The 20,091-nt window shown below is 48.0% G+C and overlaps 1 protein-coding gene across 1 annotated transcript in view; it reads right to left on the bottom strand.

Annotated features, from left to right (window-relative positions):
- ZMYND8 (zinc finger MYND-type containing 8) overlaps positions 1–20,091 on the bottom strand; it is a 77,353-nt gene that overhangs the window by 26,889 nt on the left and 30,373 nt on the right. Inside the window, exons 9-12 of the mRNA XM_024746794.1 lie at positions 17,935–18,075; positions 9,379–9,531; positions 6,208–6,720; positions 1,216–1,587 (exon numbers count right to left, since the gene is read on the bottom strand). Of these exons, the coding sequence (XP_024602562.1) occupies positions 1,216–1,587; positions 6,208–6,720; positions 9,379–9,531; positions 17,935–18,075 (1,179 nt within the window). The remainder of the gene's footprint in view (positions 1–1,215; positions 1,588–6,207; positions 6,721–9,378; positions 9,532–17,934; positions 18,076–20,091) is intronic.

Here is a 20,091-nt window from a genome sequence, read left to right as displayed (position 1 = left end):
ACTATGCTTAAGGGGGATGAATTCAGAAGACCGGAACCGGTCACCCCAACATGAAACATCCTAGACTCGGTTCTGTCCCAACGACTCTTCAAACAGCGAGATCAATCCAGCTGTACTTCAATGCTGCGAGTCCAATCTTTCAGTCTGCCCTCCCCTCGATCTTTGAAGGGTTTCAACGGCAGCCAATTCAAGAACTGGCTACTCTTCAACCCCACGTCCTGCTGCGACTCTTTTAACAGTCCTACTCACAGGGGTGCACTCAGCATGTGGGAGTTTCAATCAAGGAGCCCAACCTTCAAGGATCTCGATGCAGGTTTCCCAGGGGAACAAGATTCTACATCAGTGCTCACAAGAGCTGGGCCAACTGGTACCCATCAGACGGTTCAGCTTTCCATCAGCTCCAGATGGAGCCTCCTGCTGGGAGCTAGGATTCCACACTTCAGCAACTGGTTCTTGATGCTGGCTCTTCTTGTGTGTGAGGCCAATTGCTAGCTATTAAGGTAACCTTTGCTACCAACTTCTCACACTGTACTCTTTCCAAAACAATGTCCGGGGGTTCATGGATGTGCACAAGGAAACTTAAACAAAGGTATTCACTGCAGCACTACTTACAACAGGAAAAAAACTGGAAGCAACCTATATGTCCATCAGTAGGGGAATACTTTAAAGAAACTATGCAGCAGTCCAAAAGAATAAGGTAGAGCTGTATGTACTGACATGGACAGACCTCCAAAACATGCTGATGGGGGGAGGGGGGGCACGGAAAAAAGCAAGTATGGTACCATTTTTATGTTTTAAAAAAGAAAAAAGAAAAAAAAGTAATACCTTTATGAAGTCACATATATACATAAATATATATGCATACATGCATCAAAAAGATCTTACGGTTAACAGTGACCTCTGAGAAAGGGTGGAGAATGAAATGGCAAATCAATCAAGACAACAGATTTTTGTGTCTATGTGTCTATTTCACCCCTTTCTAAGAAGAACGTATGCATGTATTTATAAAATGGGAAAAAAAAAGAAAAAAGAAAAGTACAAAGCAAGTTGGAAAACAATTTTTAAAAATAATGCCAAATGGAATGTGTGAGGCCTCCAGGATACAGTAACCAGGAAACCAAGGGGAACTGAAAAAATAAAACGATCATTTTTCTCCTGTCCATGTGGCCAAAAAGGGACCGGGCGCCACGGAGAGCAGAAGGGGAGGCTCGGTACCTTTCACGGCCTGTCTGGTCTGATATCTCGTCCCCTGGGAAGACTGAGGCTGCTGGTTTTGCTGCTGGTTTTGCTGCTGCTGCTGGCGTTGCATCTTCTGCATGTGCCACTTTTGGGAGGACGTTTGAAACTTACTTGAGGAGTTCCACACGACCCGCTGCACGGCCGGGGCCGTCTCCTTCGGTAAAAGCGGCCTCTGCTTTTTCACTGGGCTTCCTGTGGCAGCGGCGGCCGGGGCCGTGACCGTGGATGTGGTGCTGGTGGTAGCCGTGACACCAGCCGTGGGAGTTTGGGCAGAAGAGCGGGTGAGGACCGGCGTTTCGGGGGGAGACTGGCTGCCCGCCGTCGTGGATGGTGGAGCTTTACCTACGACTAAAGCCAATGCGTGAAAAAACAAACAAAGAGTAGATTTGACTCAGGCTGGCCTGCAGGGTCTCTACACCACCAAGTTCTGGGTGACCATCAGAGGCTAGCATGCCAAAGACCCCCAGGGAATGGGCACTTACACAATACGCTCAGGCCACTTCGGCAGCATGCTGTATCTTAAAACATCAGCCCCCTTGTGTTCCGTGCACTTGCTCACATCTGAGACGTATGTCGAGGCGTCTGGGGGACCGAGGCCAACCTGACCCAGCCCCTGCCCTCAAGTCGCTCACCTACTAGTAGACGACGCAGTGGATGAACAGAATCACTGCAAGTATCTTGCTTTACAAAGTTAAAGTTGGGCAAGCACTTTGAGAAAGACCCAGCCAAAGTCAATCCAGAGATTAAGAGAAACGCTTTCTTTGGCCAGGGAACCTAGAAAGCATGCACCCCAAAGAACCAGACGGCTTCCCATAGGCCAAAGCACTGAATAACAACAAGTGACCCAGAAAGAAGAGTATCTTCTTTAATCTCTTCTGATTCCCTTCAGAACAGTCTCGGGTGTGGTCCTGGGAGCCTTGACACCTAACACTAAAGGGAATTCCACCCCAAGGACAGAACCTTCCTCAGCACAATGGTATCTATCTAGAATTTAGATGCCTTGCTTTTGTTTTGACTGTAGTTATTCCTGTTGCGTCTTTTATGTAGAGCACACTATACTGTTTTACCTACTGTGTGGTGGTCAAGTTTAAGTCTAAAATTGAGTTGTTGTTTTTTTTAAAGAGCTGTTGTTTCAGATAAAAATATTAAGTCCGTAATTATACAGGCAGGACTTAGGAATGGCAAAAATAATGAATGCGAGTGACTCAAGTTTGGAAAAAGCTGCCTTTCAGAGTATGTCTCCTGGGAGGAGCTGGGCTATGGGGGTGGAGTGCAGGATTTCAACAGGCAGCAGGGAGAGTTTGGAGGGGAACAGCTTTCGCCAAGACATGCTCAGGAATAGACAGCATTTTGGTAAGTGAGGGCAGGCAGTGAGGAGGGGTGGCAAGAAGGCAGGTTAGAGCCAAAAGCACTGAGCAGCGTAGAAGGGGGTGTGACCTCGTGAGTGCTCATCTGTAAAAGGGGTGTGTGGTCAGTAGTCACTGCAGCAGCCCCTGGCACTGGAGAGGTGAACCTGCCCCCAGAGAGGATTCCCTGGGGTTCACACACAAAACACGGGTGCAAATCAGCACCCTTGATCTTGACAATGTGCCTCAACATCTAATAAGGATTACACCTGTCTTTTTTAGATTTCTATCAGCCAGGAAAGGCACGGGCTTGATTATTCTAGGGGGGATTTTCAGTAAACTGTGGGTTTGGGAAAACCAAGGAGTGTGAGAGGAAAAGACAGGCTGACTTTTCTGACTCGGGGGGCGGTGGGGGGGGCGGGGCGGTGTCTTCTTGGTGGTTATCACACCTGGCTGGCTCTCCCGCTCCTCTGGGGAAGAGTCCAGCCAAGTTCATTGGCAGGAACACAGGGTGGGCTGGGAGAAGAGCTCTACCTGCAGTGAGGAGCCCCCATCCTTCCCCGGGATGACCTGCCAGATACCGGATATAGCCCCTGCCCCTTCCCGGGGCAGAGGTGGCTTTGAACTTGGCCCTTCTAAAAGCCCCACGCTGGGAGGGTCCCCCCAGGCAGGGCTTCTAACCTGCAGAAGCAACTTTAATGCCTCCCTTTTCTGCCATGTGACCAAAAAATATATTGTCCTGGTTGATTAACTAGCCTGGTCCCTCCTTGGGCAAAGGGCAACCGCAAAAAGGTCCTCTTCTCTCTCCTGTCTTGCAAAAGCAAACATCTGGCTTTGCAGATGGGTAACCAGTCTGCATGAGTCACGGCTGGAGCTCTTTCCCAAATAAAAAAACAGGAGTGTGCAATCTGAAAAGTTTCCAGGCTCGAAGCACTCTTGGCGGGGGGGCGGGGGGGGGGTTTCATTTAGACACTAAAACATTTTAATTTCTAGAGGATTCTGATGGTTTATGGAGGCGGGGTAAAGGCCATGGAAAATTCCATTTGTCCTAGAAATTGGGAGTGTATAATCACCTGTAGCCTCAAAAAGGGTGAATTTCTTAAAGGCCAACACTCCAAAAGCGGCCCCATCAAACTAACCTACTTATTCCAGACTTTGGTCACGGTCTTGTACCTTAAAAAAACGACTTTTAAGAGAAGGATGGAAATGACTGATGTTACAGGGTAAGTGTAGTAAAGGTTGTTAAGCGAGCTCCTTTGGCCTCTGTTCGGAGAGCACTAGCTAGAAAAGCCATTTTGCTATCTGAGGATTCATATTCTGTGCAGAAGCCGCATTCCTAACTGAAGATGCTCAACTGCAGAGTGACACGAAGCTGATTCTTCAATACCCAAACCACCATCGGGGGGCTCTGGATTTCAGACTAGGCAGTCTTGCCCCAACCCCTGGGAAGCCGCTCTGAATTATGTTTCAGAGACACCTTCAGCTTAAAAGTCCACCACACACTCGGGGACTCCTGGAGAAACTTCCTGCAGATACCAGTGGGAGGAAGAGCTCACTTTCATTTAATCAATTGGAATGCTTTTTATTTTGGAGGAAAACATGAGATCTTTTAAGGGACTCATATGTTTCCCTTTTTGCTTTGACTGCTAGGGAGCTCAGAGTCAAAATGGAAGCCCAACTTTGCTAACTCTGAAGGCTGGAACAGTATGTATTTTTGTATACAAATTTTCCCCAGAACTCTCACTATTCTACCTTCATCTTTTACACTGATTTCTTGATTTTCATTTCGTTTCTTATCAATCTGTCACAAATTCTTTCTGGAAGGGGCAAAAAAACCACAACCAATCAAAAGATCTACTCCAGGGCTTCCCTGGTGGCGCAGTGGTTGAGAGTCCGCCTGCCGATGCAGGGGACACGGGTTCGTGTCGCGATCCGGGAAGATCTCACATGCCGCGGAGCGGCTGGGCCTGTGAGCCACGGCCACTGAGCCTGCGCGTCCGGAGCCTGTGCTCCTCAACGGAAGAGGCCACAACAGTGAGAGGCCCGCGTACCGCAAAAAAAGAAAAAAAAAAAAAAAGATCTACTCCAGAAAGAGAGGAATAGCATAAATGTATCATTCACAGAAACACTGCCATCTGTGCCCCAATATTCCCACAAACCTCGTGGAATAAATGCTACTCCTACAGTTTTCTGCAACACCTGAGGTAGTCCCTCAAACCCCAATCCACAAAAGAATCGGATTTTTCAGATGCCATTCATAATTCTAAAGGATGGTGTGGTGGGCCATCCTTCCTGTCCCACCCAACTGCCTCTCTCTCTTCCTCCCTTGTACCATTGAGAGACATTCCATCCTCTTTTGATGAACTGCAGGAATTGAGGTTCCGGAACAGGTCACTTTGATACAAACACAGAGGAAAGATTCTCAAAGCCCATCCCCCTCTTAGGCAAGCCAGCCTAAGAAATCCCCAGGGGATACAGAACTCAGAAGTTAGCTCCTGTCAGAAGTTAAGCATAGTCAAAAATTAAACCTGAATACCCCCTTAAGTAACTCACGAAGTCCATGAGGTTTTATGGCTACAACCTCTAATTTGTCCTTAGGCCATGTTTCTCCTGGCCCTTAATTAATTCTTCATTACCTTTCTCAGGCCTGTTGGAATCCCCTCACCACCCACTAGTCAAACCAGTTGAAAAATGTGCTGACTGCTTCTTCAATGGGAGGGACATCCTTCAAATCATTCCCACGTTCCTGCTGGAGGGTTTGCCGACATGCCTGGGCTGCAGCAGGTTTGAGGGCAGCCACTACTGGTTCAGCGGCAAAGAGAGAACCGCTGAGTTCGGGCAATGGGGTTCTCAACTGGGGGAGATTCTGCCCCCGAGGGGACATCCGGCCATGTCAAGACATTTCTGATGGCCACCACTGGGCAAGTGCTACCAGCATCCAGTAAGAAGAGGCCAGGGATGCTGCCAAACATCCTCCAGTGCACAGGACAAAGAATTATCCAGCACAAAATGTCAACAGTGCCAAGGCTGAGAAACCCTGGGCCCACGTCCGTTCATCGCAAATATGGCGGAACACCAACTCAGGCAGGCGTCATACAACGCCCCTCTGATTTCTAGTGGCTCAAGAACTCAGCGTCCTGGTGCCACCTACCCAAATGGTCTTGTATTCTGGTAAGAAAAAGCACTTTGAGATGCCTGGGCAACGTGAGGGGAGGTAAGGGAGGCTAAACTTATCAAGATCTTCCAACTGAACACATCTAACAATTTCAGCCTTGTCAAATGTCTAAATGTTGACAAACACTTTAGGGAAATGAGTGAGCCTACTGGAAAAGAAGCTGCTGAGGCTAAAAATGACCTAACAGCTAGAAGCAACTACTTTCTAAGAGACTTATTTTTCTGTGCTCAAAATCAGCCACATCGGGTACTGAGCAGGTGAAAGGTGGGCAGGCTTAGTTTAAGTCCTGGTCCAGCTCAGTAACTAGCTAGGTGACCTGGAGCCAATCCAAGCTTTGCTACTCCACCCTTTGTGATGTGAGAGGGTCACCTGACTTGAGATAACACAAATTGCAAGGTGGCATTCTAAAACCAAATCAAGAAACCAGAAACGGGTACAATCACTTACCCTCCTGCTTGGGAGATGGTTCTTTGGGTTCCTTCTTATTTTTTCGACCCTCCCGCCCAGAATGGTCTTCTCCTAAATCTATGACAAGTTCGCTCTCTGAATCGGAGTCCAGGCCCAAATGCACTGTTGGGGAATCCGTCTCATCTTTTCCCTTCAGCTTATCCTTTGTGGGATGAGGCAAGGGTTTTGCTTTGTCTGAAAAGTCCTTGTCGGGCTGAGGACTAGTCTTCTCCTTGGCCAAGCCTGGGTCTGCTTTCTCGCTGGCTGGCGACGTGCTGACTTTCAGCTCCTCTTTTGTCTCCATGGGGTTTGCCAGTTTGGGCTTTTTTTTGACAGCAGATGGCTCTTTGTCCATCTGAGCATCCTCTTTGTCTTCGGCATCTTCCGGCTCATTCTTGGACCTCTGCTCCTCATCACTGATAGAGTCACTACCACTACTATCTGACTTCTCGGAATCCTCAGAATCGCTGTGTTCTACAGCCGTATAAACATCTTCTGAGATTTCATTTATGCCTAAATTCAAAAAGAAAACCCAGCATGTGGCGTACTCACAAAATAAAGAGCAGGACCAAAAAATCACAACCATTTTCCACGCCCAACGCTGGAATAAAAAAAAAAAGCATTTCAAATCGCATCACACTGGCCTGGTGGGGTTAGCAGTGCGCTCAAGCTGCAGCTGACGACAGCCGACAAATGGAACTTGTCTGCAAAGGGTTTTAGTTATTGACATTCAAAGATGACATGGGACCAAACAACATGAATTTCGAAGTTATCCAGAGCTCAATCTTTGCATTATGGATAACTCACTGGGACACTGACAATGGGAGGGATGGAAGAGAAGGAATGCCAGACCTGTGCTGTTAAAACAGATCCATTTTACGGATTAGAAGATAGAGACCCAGAGAAATCACTTGTTCTAGGACACAAAGAAAACCAAGACAGAGAAGCGAGGCCAGAACCCTGGGCTCCTGACTCGCCACCAACACTCTTCCCACAAATTCCCGAAGCGTTAAAGTCCTTTACCCTTTGTGTCAAGGACTCAAAGAAATAAACCAAAGCCTTAAAGCGGAGGTTGCAAACTCACAGCCCATGAGCCACATGTGGCGAGCAGACGTGTTATTTAGGAAGCAATGGTTTGACCCAATGCTTTTGGGTATTTTGTTATTTGTTGGCTTTTTTTTTTTTTAAACTTAGAACTTGCTGGCCAATTCACAAATCAGGAAATTTCACAGAAATCAAGATGGCGGGCTTGTGCTGAAACAGCAGAAGATCTGGCCTCTCTGGGTCACAGGCCTGCAAGGCTCGCTGGGGCTGAGAGCCACTGGCCCCTTCAGGTGGGGGAGCACTGCCTACAGGTGACCCAGCTGCCCGGTCCCCATCTTGCTCCCTGAACTGAGGCGGAGTCAACTGTCACTGTGTTTGCATTGTTTTTCTACATGCAATGGAGTCAAGAGGAAAGTCATCCATTTCCATGTCTCTATCAAAAGGGAAAAAAGATAAAACAGCAGGAGTTTCATACATATACAGACAAAACTGGGCAAAAGTATATTCTAACAACAGTTCCATTTAACCCATTTATGTTTCCTGCTCTCGGTAATGGGTGTCATCCGTCTGTAGGTAAATACTACTACCCGCTAAAATTTTGAAAAGAGGAAATCCCCATCAACTCTGTGTTTCCCTCATTCTAGAGCAATGGTTATCGTGAGTGGGGTCACTATCCTGACCCAGACCCACGGAAGGGAAACTCTTAAAAGGGTAAGAGCCATGAACAGCCCCGCAGGATCATGAGTGAATTATACCCACTTCCTCCAGGGCTCAGTCAAAACTGAAAGAATCAAAATACAAAAACCCAGATTTGGTTTAATTTCTGGATCCTAGGGCTTATGCGACTGTTAACTAATGGTCGGATGTCAGGATAAGCATGACCACACATGTGATAGGAAAAGCTTGGGTACTGGAGCCCAAAGGATATGAATTCAAATCCTGCTCCTCTGCTTTTATTAGCTGTGTGACCCTGAACGAATGAACTACCTCTCTGAGCCTCAGTTTCTGAACTGAGACTGGAAGTTCTCAACACCTGAAAATGGTGTTGATAATAGTATCGACCTCCCGGGACAATCTATGCACAGTGTCTGTGGCATAGGAAGCCCTCGGTAAATGGAAATATTAAAATTCTTATTAACAATAATAAACCAAGGAGTTAGACCAGCTGCATGGAAGGACCCAAGAGGGGTGTCTAAATGGCCTACAAAATTTCATCCAAACAAGCAACCCAGCAAGGAATGCTTTCCTCTGACAGCCCGGATGCCTCCCAACTATAACTCTTTTCTCACCCAAAGGTCCAGAGAAACCACTGACATGTAAACCTCACCTTGGACTGGCTTTCTCTCCTGAGACCCAGCTGGCCCCTACTTCTTTATAAATACCTTCCTAGCTTTATTTACCTATTCAACAAATATTCCAGAGCATTACTATGTGTATAAGACCAAGTACACCTTGGAGAAGGCAAATCCTTATAAGGCAACCTCCCTGCCCTCAAGGAGCTTCCAGTCTAGTTTGGAAGGGATACCACCACACAAAGGAACCACTGATGTTTCAGAGACATAAAGTAGCAAAGGAGGGCAGATGGGGAGGGCAGTCAGGGGAGACTTCCTGGAGGTGGTGATGCCCGAGCTCAGCCTTTGGGACAGGATTCAGGTAGGCAGTGTAAGAAAGCAGCAGCACAGGGAAGAGGAAGGGAGGCGACAGATACAGAAGCAGGATGGATGTGCCGAGGGGCAAGCGGCCTAGCCTTGAGGGGGAGGGTTTGTGTTGGACACTTGTGGGATACACTTGACCCTGAAGTGGAGACACTGACGTGAGCAGAGAGGAAGCACAAAGGCAAGCTCAGGAGGCGCTTTCTGCTTCCAAACTTTCTTATAACCTGCACCTCGAGTTGGCAGGCCGCCACAAAGAATACACTCTGAGGAATTCAAAAAGCCCTTCTGAACAATTAACTAGCAAATCTGAAATATTCTGCCATGAGTAGGAATCTATTTTTGTTGAACAAACAACTCAAGGTTAAACCAGCTGCTAAAAAGGCAGCCAGGATGGGGCTTTAATTTCATCCGGGTGGTATCCCTAAAAAGAGTAATGATGATGACGATGAGGTAAGCAAACCGAGAGACATACCTAATTGTGCTTTGCAACTCTCTATCGTCTTATCAAGATTTAGCTGGAATCTGCTGCGAATCTGCCGCTTGGGAGAGATGAGAGGCACAGGGGCCGACTGCTGCTGGACCGACTCACTCAGCTCCTTCAGATCCATCTCGGCCTTGCTTCGATCTGGAAGACAGCATCACACCCTCATAAGACCAGGCACTGGAGGGAATAGCGGACAATGTTCATCACTTAGCTTCCTCCTCAAAAACACACTTAGGAGCCCGGGAGGAAAAAAAACCTAAGACGTTTCTGTCATTCGTCCCAACGATATCATCTGCTCGACGGCCTGGGCTGACTTGGAGATAAGAGCCTGAGAGAACATTTGGCAGGTTTCTACTGAACCGTCGCCTGGGTTGCTTTCCATGTTGAAAATGCACAATCCCAGCCAGAAGGCTGGTTGTCTGTGACACTCAGCATCATTATGGATCGTCCAAAGCCAAAGGTTACAGTAATATGTTCAATCTCAACAGCAGCGGACAAAGTGACACTGAGTCTGGCCAGTTTGCTTTGAATTCCAGGCCCAGATCAGAGAGGGCTTGTATCCGAGAGAGGCGCCGAGCCTCTCGCAGAGAACACATTGATAAGAGAGAGAACCAGCTCCTCGTTTACCATGGAGACTTCAATCTTCATTCTTAGTCGACTTAGTCTGGAGCTCAAATTAGAAAGAAAGAGAACACACAAGATAGGCAGACCCTCCAGCCGGTGTGCTGTACCTCCCTTTGGCTCACAGCACCTATCTGAGGAATGGCGAACAGATTAGCCTTGGATATGAACCTGTGTCTTCTTGCTTCACTCTAACCCCAGGCAAAGGTCTCTACCTAATGACTCAGGCCCAGAGGTCCTACTTCCCCTACTTCTGCCATGGGTTCTTTGCACGACCAAACTGGCCCAGGTTCCAAAGGGTCCGTGAGCTTGCACTTCTTGAATTCCTTCCCCACCTCCTCTGCTGCCTCCTCTAGTGGCCCCCAAAACACAAAAAGGCGACCAAATGGCGGTGACTGCAAAGGCTCAGAAAGCAATGAGAGACTATCTTTCGCCCTGGCATCCCCTCCAACAGACCCTCAAGCAGAGAATGCGGGTGTCCAACCTAGCCTGGCCAATCCGAGAAAGCAGGTCCGAAAGGATGTGGCATCCATCGAGGACAAAGATAAGACACCTGTGAGCTGGTTCTACCAGCTGTGAGCTCACTCCCTGACTTCTCTCCACCCCCCTGCTACCCTCCACCCCAAACCATCAGGCTGTTACAGAGACCGAGATGCAGACTGAGAGCTGGACCGCAAAGGCCCTCCAAAGCCTGCACTCTGCCCACCCGACCGGACCCTCGCACCCTGCCCTACACCCAGGAAGGGACGCACGCTCTCACAACGCATGCTGGAGATCCATTCCTTTAAGGGGATCAGAGGTCTCCCCAGAGCCCCACCCAACTCACTCATAGGTGAGTGGAGCCACAAATCGCTCCCATTTCACTCATCACCATAATGAGGTAAGATGAGAAAGGGCCCCGTCCCCAAAGCACACTTGCGGTTCGTCACCAGGGAGACCAAAAGTGAGCTTTCAAAGCAAACAGGGACACCATCCTTGTCATTAAAGAAATGGCTCTTAAAAAACATACCCGTGTGTGCGCGTGTGCATGCATGTGTTTGTCTGGTGTGTGCGCATGTGCTGATCGGGGACTCTTCAGAGAACTTATCAAGGCCAGGATTGAAGATGCTTGCGGGGCGGGGGGTGGGGGGGACAGTTGAATGCACAACTATTTAGGACGGGGGAAGGATATTCAATTTTACTGGAGAAGCACCTTACAAAGAGAACAGAGAGAGTGAAACAGGGATAAAACAGCAGAAAAAGGAGGAAGAGGAGAAGGACTGGGGAACATAGAAAGAAAAAAGGGAAGATCCAATTAAACAGCAGTATGATCAGGACTTACGGACTTCAACACCTGAGCTGCAAACGTGACAGTAGAAGGGGAAAGACAGGAGGCCCGTCTCGTCATTTCTGCTCTCAGAAATGAGGAAGCACACTGCATTCTGGAGGGAAAAGGCAGCCTTTTCAAGCATAAAGTTGGAAAAGAAGTATCTCACAAAAATACTTCCCATGAAAGGGGGTAGCAGGAGATGGCAGTGCTGCCCACGTGACAGGAGGACACCCTGTCCTCAATAACATTCCCATGTGGTTAATAGATTCCACACAGCAGTTACCGAAACGCACAACTGACTACCAGGCAGGGGTCAGCCAACTTTTTCCATAAAGGGCCGGAGAGTAAATTAAATTAGGCTTTGCAGGTGTATAGGCTCTGCTGCAAAAGCAACCATAAAATGATGTGCTAAATAAATGGATGTGGCTGTGCTCCAATAAAACTTTATTTACAAAAACAAGTCGGGGGCCAGACTTGGTCCACAGGCTGGAAATTTTGCCAGCCCCTGTACTCGTCCAGTGACTGCTAACCTTAGCTGCACACTGAGATCGCTCCCCGCCCAGCCCAGAGCTTTAAAAAAAAAAATCCTGATGCCTCAGCCCCACCCCCAGAGACTGAATTCACTGACGAGAGGTTAGTAGGCCTGAGCATTGGCCCTTTAAAAGTTCCCCAGGTATTCTAATTGGCAGGTAAGGCTGTGAGCCCCTGTACTGGACCAATCTTGTCTGTGAGTAAAGGAAATGCCTCACGATTTGCCTTAACCCTTGTGTACCTAAACCTCGGGGATCATAAAAATACATGTACACATCACCAGAATAATCGAGTGTGTGTACGCACACGCATGTATACCGGTGTGGGTCTACAGTAAACGCAATCTCTTAACTTTAGCCTAAAGCCTGAATGTTCACAATCAAGAGGAATGAAAAGAAGGTAAAGCATTTCATTTCACAAAATAAGGTTTCTCGGGTCAATGAGCCACCGTAACGTTTATTCCAAGAAGAAACCACCGAAAGCCTGGGAGGGGGCTAATAATCAGGTCCCTGGGAGCGGACTTTTAGGAGTTTAGCCAAATGTAATTATCTTTCTCCAACTTTCAGCTGTGTGTGAACTCGACTCTCCTCCGCAAGGAGAAAAGAAGAGCTTCGCTTTCTCATTTAGCTCCTAGCAGCTTATCAGGACTCCTTCCACCTCTGCCCTTCTATATCGGGAATATCTGCGGAATCCACCCTTGCTGCCAACATTTTGAACTTTTCAGCTGATATGAAGACAGCTGAGGCTATAAATGGAAACCGGGGATAAAAAAAAAAAAAAATACCCGCACAAGAGAAAAGAGGCACGATCTTCCATTGCTGGAGGGAGCATGAATCAGAACCACCCTTCAGAGGGCAATCTAGCAGCCTCTCTCCAAACGTCAACAGCACATGGCCTCTGACCGTCAGGTTCCACTTCTAGGAATGTATCCTGTGGATTCACTCCCACGTGGGCACAAGGGTCTTCACTGCAGCTATTTCCAACAGCAAAAAAATGGAAAACTACTCAATAAATAAGGTGCCTGGATAAATAAGTTACAGTTTACCTTTAAACGGAAAAAAATATAGCTGCTAAAATAACACAGGGGCAGAGCTCTCTATGTGGTGATATGGAAAGCCCATCTGTTTAAGGAAAAGGAAAATAATCAGTAAAGGACATTAGCATTGGTGTGTGGAAGGAAAAAAGGAAAGGGAATACAGAGATACAAATATATGTGTTCTTGGGGCTTCTCAACGCTGACATTTGGGGCTGGATAAGTCTTTCTTTTGGGGGGTGGGGAGGTCAGGGTAAGGGCCAGGAGCTGTCCTGGGCACTGTAGGATGTTTGAGAGCAACCCTGGCCTCCACCCACTAGATACCAGTAGCACCCATATCCCAGTTGGGATAATAAACAGATGTCTAGACATTGCCAAATGGGGACCAAATCACCCAGGCTGATGTCTAGAAGAGCTCCCCAAGGAGACTAAAAAAGAGCCAACAGGGTCAGAGGATGACAAAACAAAAAAAAGACCCAACAGTGGTCACCCTTTTTTGGGGGTGAATAAGGGGGTCACAGAGACAGGTGATCAGAGGTTACAGGTAGACTGGCTTTTCATTAGACATCTTTCTGCAGAGAAAAGAAAGCAGGCCTGACAACAGCAACAGTGGAAGAATAAACAAGCCGAAAGCCTTCAGGTCTGACAACGTTCCACCGTCGGCATCTCTGACGGAGCATCAAGGCATATTTCTGTCACTAACAGGGCGACTCAACTGCTGCGTTTGTTGAACCAAAAGCAAACAGCGTGTGCAAGAGAAGAGGAGAGAGGATTCCCAGAGAAAGCACACAGGAGTCTAGAGGAAGGAAAGAACCACTCGGGTCCCCTCTCCCCCTGTGCCATAAACTCATTCTTATTCGGGACTTATTTTATAACTGCCGTAGAGGCACAGAAGGGGGCCGGAACCTAGCCTGGCTCCTTATTTTAGAGCAGAGAGAAGGGGCCCAAGACAGCAAATGAGGCCCGGTGTGTTGGCGTACAGGGTCTTCCCCTCCGTCGTGCAGCAAAATAAATCGTAAGGGTAAAGCCCACGGGCTGGTGGTTGTATTTTTGGTTGTACTTGTTTCTTTGGCCTAAATAGAGATTTTTATTTTTACTTTTTATTTTTGATCCCGTACCTTGCGAGATCTTAGTTCCCCTATCAGGGATCGAACCCGCACCCTCAGCAATGTAAGCACCGAGACCTAACCACTGGACCACCAGGGAATTCCAAATAGAGGTAGTTTATTTTTTTGGGTTTTTTTTTTTTTGGCGGAACGCGGGCCTCTCACTGTTGCGGCCTCTCCCGTTGCGGAGCACAGGCTCCGGACGCGCAGGCTCAGCGGCCATGGCTCACGGGCCCAGCCGCTCCATGGCATGTGGGATCCTCCCAGACCGGGGCACGAACCCGTGTCCCCTACATCGGCAGGCGGACCCCCAACCACTGTGCCACCAGGGAAGCCCCCCAAATAGAGGTTTTTAATGAAACTGACGGTCAACTTTTAAAAACTAGAAGAGTTCACGTAAAAAATCTGGATTTCTGTTTTTTCTTGAAAATTCAGAGTCGAACAGCACAGGTTCAACTTGTGGGAGCTGCTTCCTTTAGAAAGGCACTTTGTCCTTCATGCGACCGTCCATCCAAACCTTCACCTGACTGCTGACCCCTACAGCTGGGCAGACTAACCCAGCGGCACAAAGAGGCACAGTGGCGAGGGCCCATGAAAATCAAAACACGCCCTTGTCCTGCAGCATTTCAGTTCTCGTATCTCAGTTAAGAGTCCGAGATACACACAGACAAGCCCGAGTCTAAAGGCCAAACTCAACCACAAACCACGTGTTGATCCTGGGTAGGTAACTTTGCTTCTCTGTGCAATGGGGTTATTACCTTACCTTGAAGGTCACTGTACTTTTTTAATACTTTTAACTTACAGAGAGTAAAATTCACCTTTTGGAGAATATATGACTTTAACACCCACATAGATGCGAGTAGCCACCAGCACAAACAGAATGCAGAACAATTCCATCTACCAAAGAATCCCTTTGTGATGTGTAGTCAAACCCTCCCCAACTCCCAGCAAGCACTGACTGATCTTTCTTCCATCTCAGTAATTTTGCCTTTTCCAGTTATTTTTTTTAATGAAACACTGTTTTGTTAGATATGATGATGTCATTATGATCCCTAGCACTCTGTCTCATTTCTGTCTGTTCAAAGTAGTTACATGGATGCCAGACATCAAGTCCCATGAGAATTATTCAGCATTTCCCTCCACTTTCTTATTTTTCTACCCATCCATGGCACTTTTCACCAATCCCTATCTGATCCTCTTGCCACTGGGTAACTGAAATTCCTACCCATAAAACGCCACATTCCCTATGCATTTGTTTCCGCTGACAAAACGATGCATTGGTCCCAGGAATGGAAAGAGCTGGCGGGGGGCTTCTGCACAGGAGAGCCTTGTACTCTGCCGTGCCCACTGCCAATACACACCCCACGAGAAAAACCTTTCACTCCCACGCGTGGGTCAAGCCAAATGGAAAAACCCAGAGCATCACACAGATGCCCAAGGACAGCCCGGTTTACGGAAGGAGCTACTCCTGCCACACTTGACTGGCAGAGAGGAAGCATGACTGTGAGAACGTCTCTGTACAGCTTTCTTTTCGGGGGTGCAGAGGTGGGAGGAGGGTGTGAGAAAGCAAACCACACTGCTAAGAACGATGAGTGTTCCCCAGGGGAACGGATGGGTCCCTGCTGGTTCAAGTGAAGAATTCCCACCAGCCAACCTGAGCTGGAGCCCCTCAAGCCACCACCCGGACTGTCCCATCACTTCCGGGCTGCACGACCTGGTGACCTGGGTAAATGAGGCACCAGCCTCCAGGGAAACACAGGCTCCCTCCAGCCCGGCCACCTCTGGCTCTGTAATCCCAGATCCTGGGGTCGCCTCTCCAGTGCTCTGTTTCTCCATCTGAAAATGGCATCTCAGGACAAGATGAACCCAGAGGGCTGTGACCATCAGAGGCTGTGGATTCAGGCTGGAGCATCACTCCACACGGGTGGCCGCCCCTCCCTTCCTGAAACCCGCTATACTCAAGGCCTCCGGAGTAGGCCACACTCCCTGAATGTTGCTTTCTCCTCGTTCCCCTGCGCTTTCTCAGCCTCCTCTGCTCACTTTTCCTGAGGTCTACATGTGCAAGCGGCCCAGGCCCCTCACTCCTTCTTTATGCTCTGGACCAGGGTCTCTCAGCCTCAGGACTACTGCCACTGCGGCTGGATAATTCTCTGTCGTGGTGGGCTCTGTCCCACGCGTTGTAGAAAGTTTAGCAGCATCCTTGGTCTGCAACCACTAAATGAATGCCAGCAGCGCCCCCACTCTCCGCCTCCCCCGAGTTACGAGAACTACTGCTTGAACCCAATCCCACGTATAAATCAAGATTCCCGGAATTACACCTCCTGCCCTGACCTGGCCTGACTCAGCCTCCAGTTGCCTTCATGACCTCTCCACCTAGGAATTTAGCAGGCATCTCAAACTTACAGAATCGAAAGCTGAACTCTTGGCTCCCATTTCTCCTGCCATAACCAAATCTGTCAACACAGGTGCAACCCAGTAAATCTCTGCTGGGGGGGCCTGTACTAGATGCTAGTGGCGAGAGCCTACCCCATCCCACCCCTGTTTTAACAACCGAAAATATCTCTGGACACTGCTAAGTGTCCTCTGGGGCGTCGGGGGAACTGCCCCTGGTTAAGAATGGCTGACACGGGCTCTTCCCAACACAACACCCTGAGAGGTCCTTCCAAAATGCCCAGTCAGTTCACATCCCTCCTCTGCTCAAATGGTCCCACACCAAGGTTCATGAGGTCCCTGTGTTCTCTGACCTCATCTCCCCTTCACCCACTAGGACACGTCACCCGAGCTTCCTTGCCATTCCTATAACACACCAAGTTCATCCTGACCCTAAGGCCTTGAATTTCCTGTTCCTTCTAGAATGTTCTTCCTCTTAACACCGACATGGCTGGGTTTTCTTGTCATGCAAATCCTTGGCCAGGTATCACCTCCTCAGAGGCCTTCCCTAACCACTGCCTCTTGCTCCTCCCACCCCCATCCTGCCCAGCTCTCTCCCTGTCATATGAATACCTTTTACCTTCCATGATGACATGACCTCTCTTAGTTTTTTTAGCTTGATTATTATTTCTCCCTCTCTAGAACCAAGCTGTGTAAGAGAGCAGGGCCCTCACTCACCACTGTCCGCCCCAGGTCTAAAACAGCGCACAGCACATAATAGATGCTCAATAAAAATCAGGGCTCATGACTGAATGACTTAATAAAATAGCTTCCTAGTTGGGTGTTTAGCATTTCTGGTGCTAATTTTTGTTAAAGACTTTGGCCTAAGGTAATGCTTTCAAAAGAACCAACTGAAACTCAATGAGTTTAAAAAAAAACAAAAAACTACTACATCAAGGATGAAGACTAGCATTAAAAAAAAAAAAAAAACAGAAGAAAAGAATTAAAACAATATGTCAGAACACACTATACATAAGAAAAGTAAATACTGAATCATAAAACAATATATACTGTGTGTGTTTATATATATATACACATATATATATAACTTTAAATATATATATTTACAAATATAAGAACTGGGTTTCTGTGGTCCAGGGCAAGTAAGGTTGTAAACACTGGCCTAAGGTATTTCAAGATAAAACAGCCTTGCATGTCAACAAGCTCTGGGAAATCCCTTGGTAGTTCCTTGTATTTGATCTCTCTTCATCTCCAACCACTGTACCTTTTCAACATTTTGTACACAGAAAAGAGTTCAGGGTTCAAGAACCACACACAGGGACTTCCCTGGAGGTTCAGTGGTTAAGACTCCACACTTCCAACGCAGAGGACACAGGTTCGATCCCCGGTCAGGGAACTAGGATCCCACAAGCCGTGCGGCCAAAAAAAATAAAAATAAAAATACCAATCTTTTTTTTTTTTAAAAAAAAGAACCACACACAAAAGAGGACATTACAACTTGCAGAAATACTCATAGCTGCTACGGAAAGAGGCTTCCCAAAATTCCAACTGACCCAGGTTAAGATTCAGGATGCTTCCCGTGGTGGACGTCTTGTCCGTTTTCGTCGTGATTGGTGTTGATACTTGAGGAGAGAAAGGTTTCGGGCTGCCAGATAAACTCCCCGCTTGTCCCGTCTTGGTGGAGGCTGGTGAAGCTGAAAAAGTAAGTTACTCGTTAAAAGACAGATTTACAAAGAAAGAAACATATAAAGCTTGTAGGTGTAGGGCAGGGAGGAGAGTACAGGAATTCTATTTGATTTCAACCAGGCCGCCAGAGCACCACAGAGGGGGTTGGAGCAGGAAGGGCTGGCTATGTATTTCAAGCAAAGGGCTTTAACCCGATGTTAAAGCCACGAAGGAAGAAGCCTGCCCCAGTCATTCTATTAAACACAAAGCTCTAAGACAAATCGGCTAAGCTGCCACTGAAATTGGTTTGGCCCATTCACGGGTGTAAATCTCAAAACAAACAGCGATTAAACCAGCCCCCGCCTCGGTCCAGATGCAGAGACCAGAGCCAAGCTTACAAATGGCATGTCATCCATTTGTGGGAGACGCAGGGGCCGGTTCACCCAGCCACTGCACCTGCCAGGGGCCAGCTCCACCCCTTGGGAGCTCGCAGGCTTCTCATTTCAAAGGTCCTGCAATGCTGAACGAAGCCAAACTCCACAACAGATGGAGTGAGGGCGCTGTTGGTAAATTACCTCCCTCCTTACTGGGTTTCAAACTTTTATAGGAGGATAGAGTCGTACCTATGCCCGAGTCTTGAAAATACCTTAAAACTCCCAACTTCCTGCTCCCCTGAGCAGGTGGGGGAAGAGAGAACAGAAACCAAACCATTTAACAAAACAAAGTGTTCAGATGGGCCAACTGGGGCCTCCCAAAGACCTTTTAGATCCTGCCCCTTTGCTGAAAGGGCTCTGTATTATCGGGCTGTCCTGTTACCATAAACGTGTGACAGGCATTCAAATGACCAGCTCTCCTCAGATGTGCAAGAAACCTCAAGAAAGCTGTTGATGGCGATGGGGTTCGACTCGCGACATCCCAGGGACTTCACAAGTGCTTGGACACGCTGGTGGGTTCTTGCCTTGGTTTCCTCATCTGCCAAATGGGGATCCCCAGAGTGAGGATTCAATGGGTTAAACTCTACACCAGCTCAGCTAGTCAACATACATGAGTTAGCCTCAGCTCCAGCGCCAGGACCTGCCAACACTATTTTTAATGCAACAGAGTGGGAAAGACTCTAGATGTAGGGAGAAGTGGATTAAAGCATGGATCAGGAGCCAAAAGAGAGGTTCAAATCCCAGCTCTGTGGACGTGCTGTGTGACCTTGGGCAAGTGACCTGACGTCTCTGAATCTCCTTTCCTGATAGCTACAAAGAGGGATACTAATAATATAATACAAAAGGATTAATAAAAGTACTTAACTCATGAGACTTCCCCGGTGGCGCAGTGGTTAAGAATCCACCTGCCAATGCAGGGGACACGGGTTCCGGCCCTGGTCCGGGAAGATCCCACATGCCGTGCGGCAACTAAGCCCCTGTGCCACAACTACGGAGCCTGCGCTCTAGAGCCCGTGAGCCACAACTACTGAAGCCCACGTGCCACAACCACTGAAGCCTGTGCACCTAGAGCCCATGCTTTACAACACGAGAAGCCACTGCAACGAGAAGCCCGCGCACCGCAACGAAGAGCAGCCCCCGCTCGCCGCAACTAGAGAAAGCCCGCGCACAGCAACAAAAACCCAACGCAGCCAACAAATAAATAGAAAGATAAATAGAAAAATAAAGGTGTTTCAAAAGATTTAAGTATCACCAATAAAATCTTTAGTATTAGGATTTTTAATTATTATTCATTCATTTATGTTCTGTTTCCAAAAGAGATCTGCAGTGGCTGAAAAGATCAGTGCAGTGTGTTCCCTCCACAAGGATTAAAGACCAGAGTCTTGCTAATTGTATTCCCTTAAGCAAACTAGCAAGTGGGGCTCGCAGGGAGGGTCTTAGCATACTAGCAGAAGCACTGCTTGGGGCTGCAGGGAACTTTGACAAGGAAGACTAACCCTAAAGGGTAGCGGGAACCCAAACCACACAAAGGTGCGGGGTCACACAGAGAACTCAAGCAAGGGAGTCCACGTTTCCCTGTTTAACAGTTCAAGTTACGTAGTAAGAAGGAGA

Source organism: Neophocaena asiaeorientalis, unplaced genomic scaffold (genome assembly GCF_003031525.2).
Source record: "Neophocaena asiaeorientalis asiaeorientalis breed wild unplaced genomic scaffold, Neophocaena_asiaeorientalis_V1.1 scaffold132, whole genome shotgun sequence".
In the NCBI taxonomy this organism is placed as follows: Eukaryota; Metazoa; Chordata; class Mammalia; order Artiodactyla; family Phocoenidae; genus Neophocaena; species Neophocaena asiaeorientalis.
The sequence above is the reverse complement of the archived record's forward strand: the minus strand, read 5'-3'. Positions and strand labels throughout refer to the sequence as shown.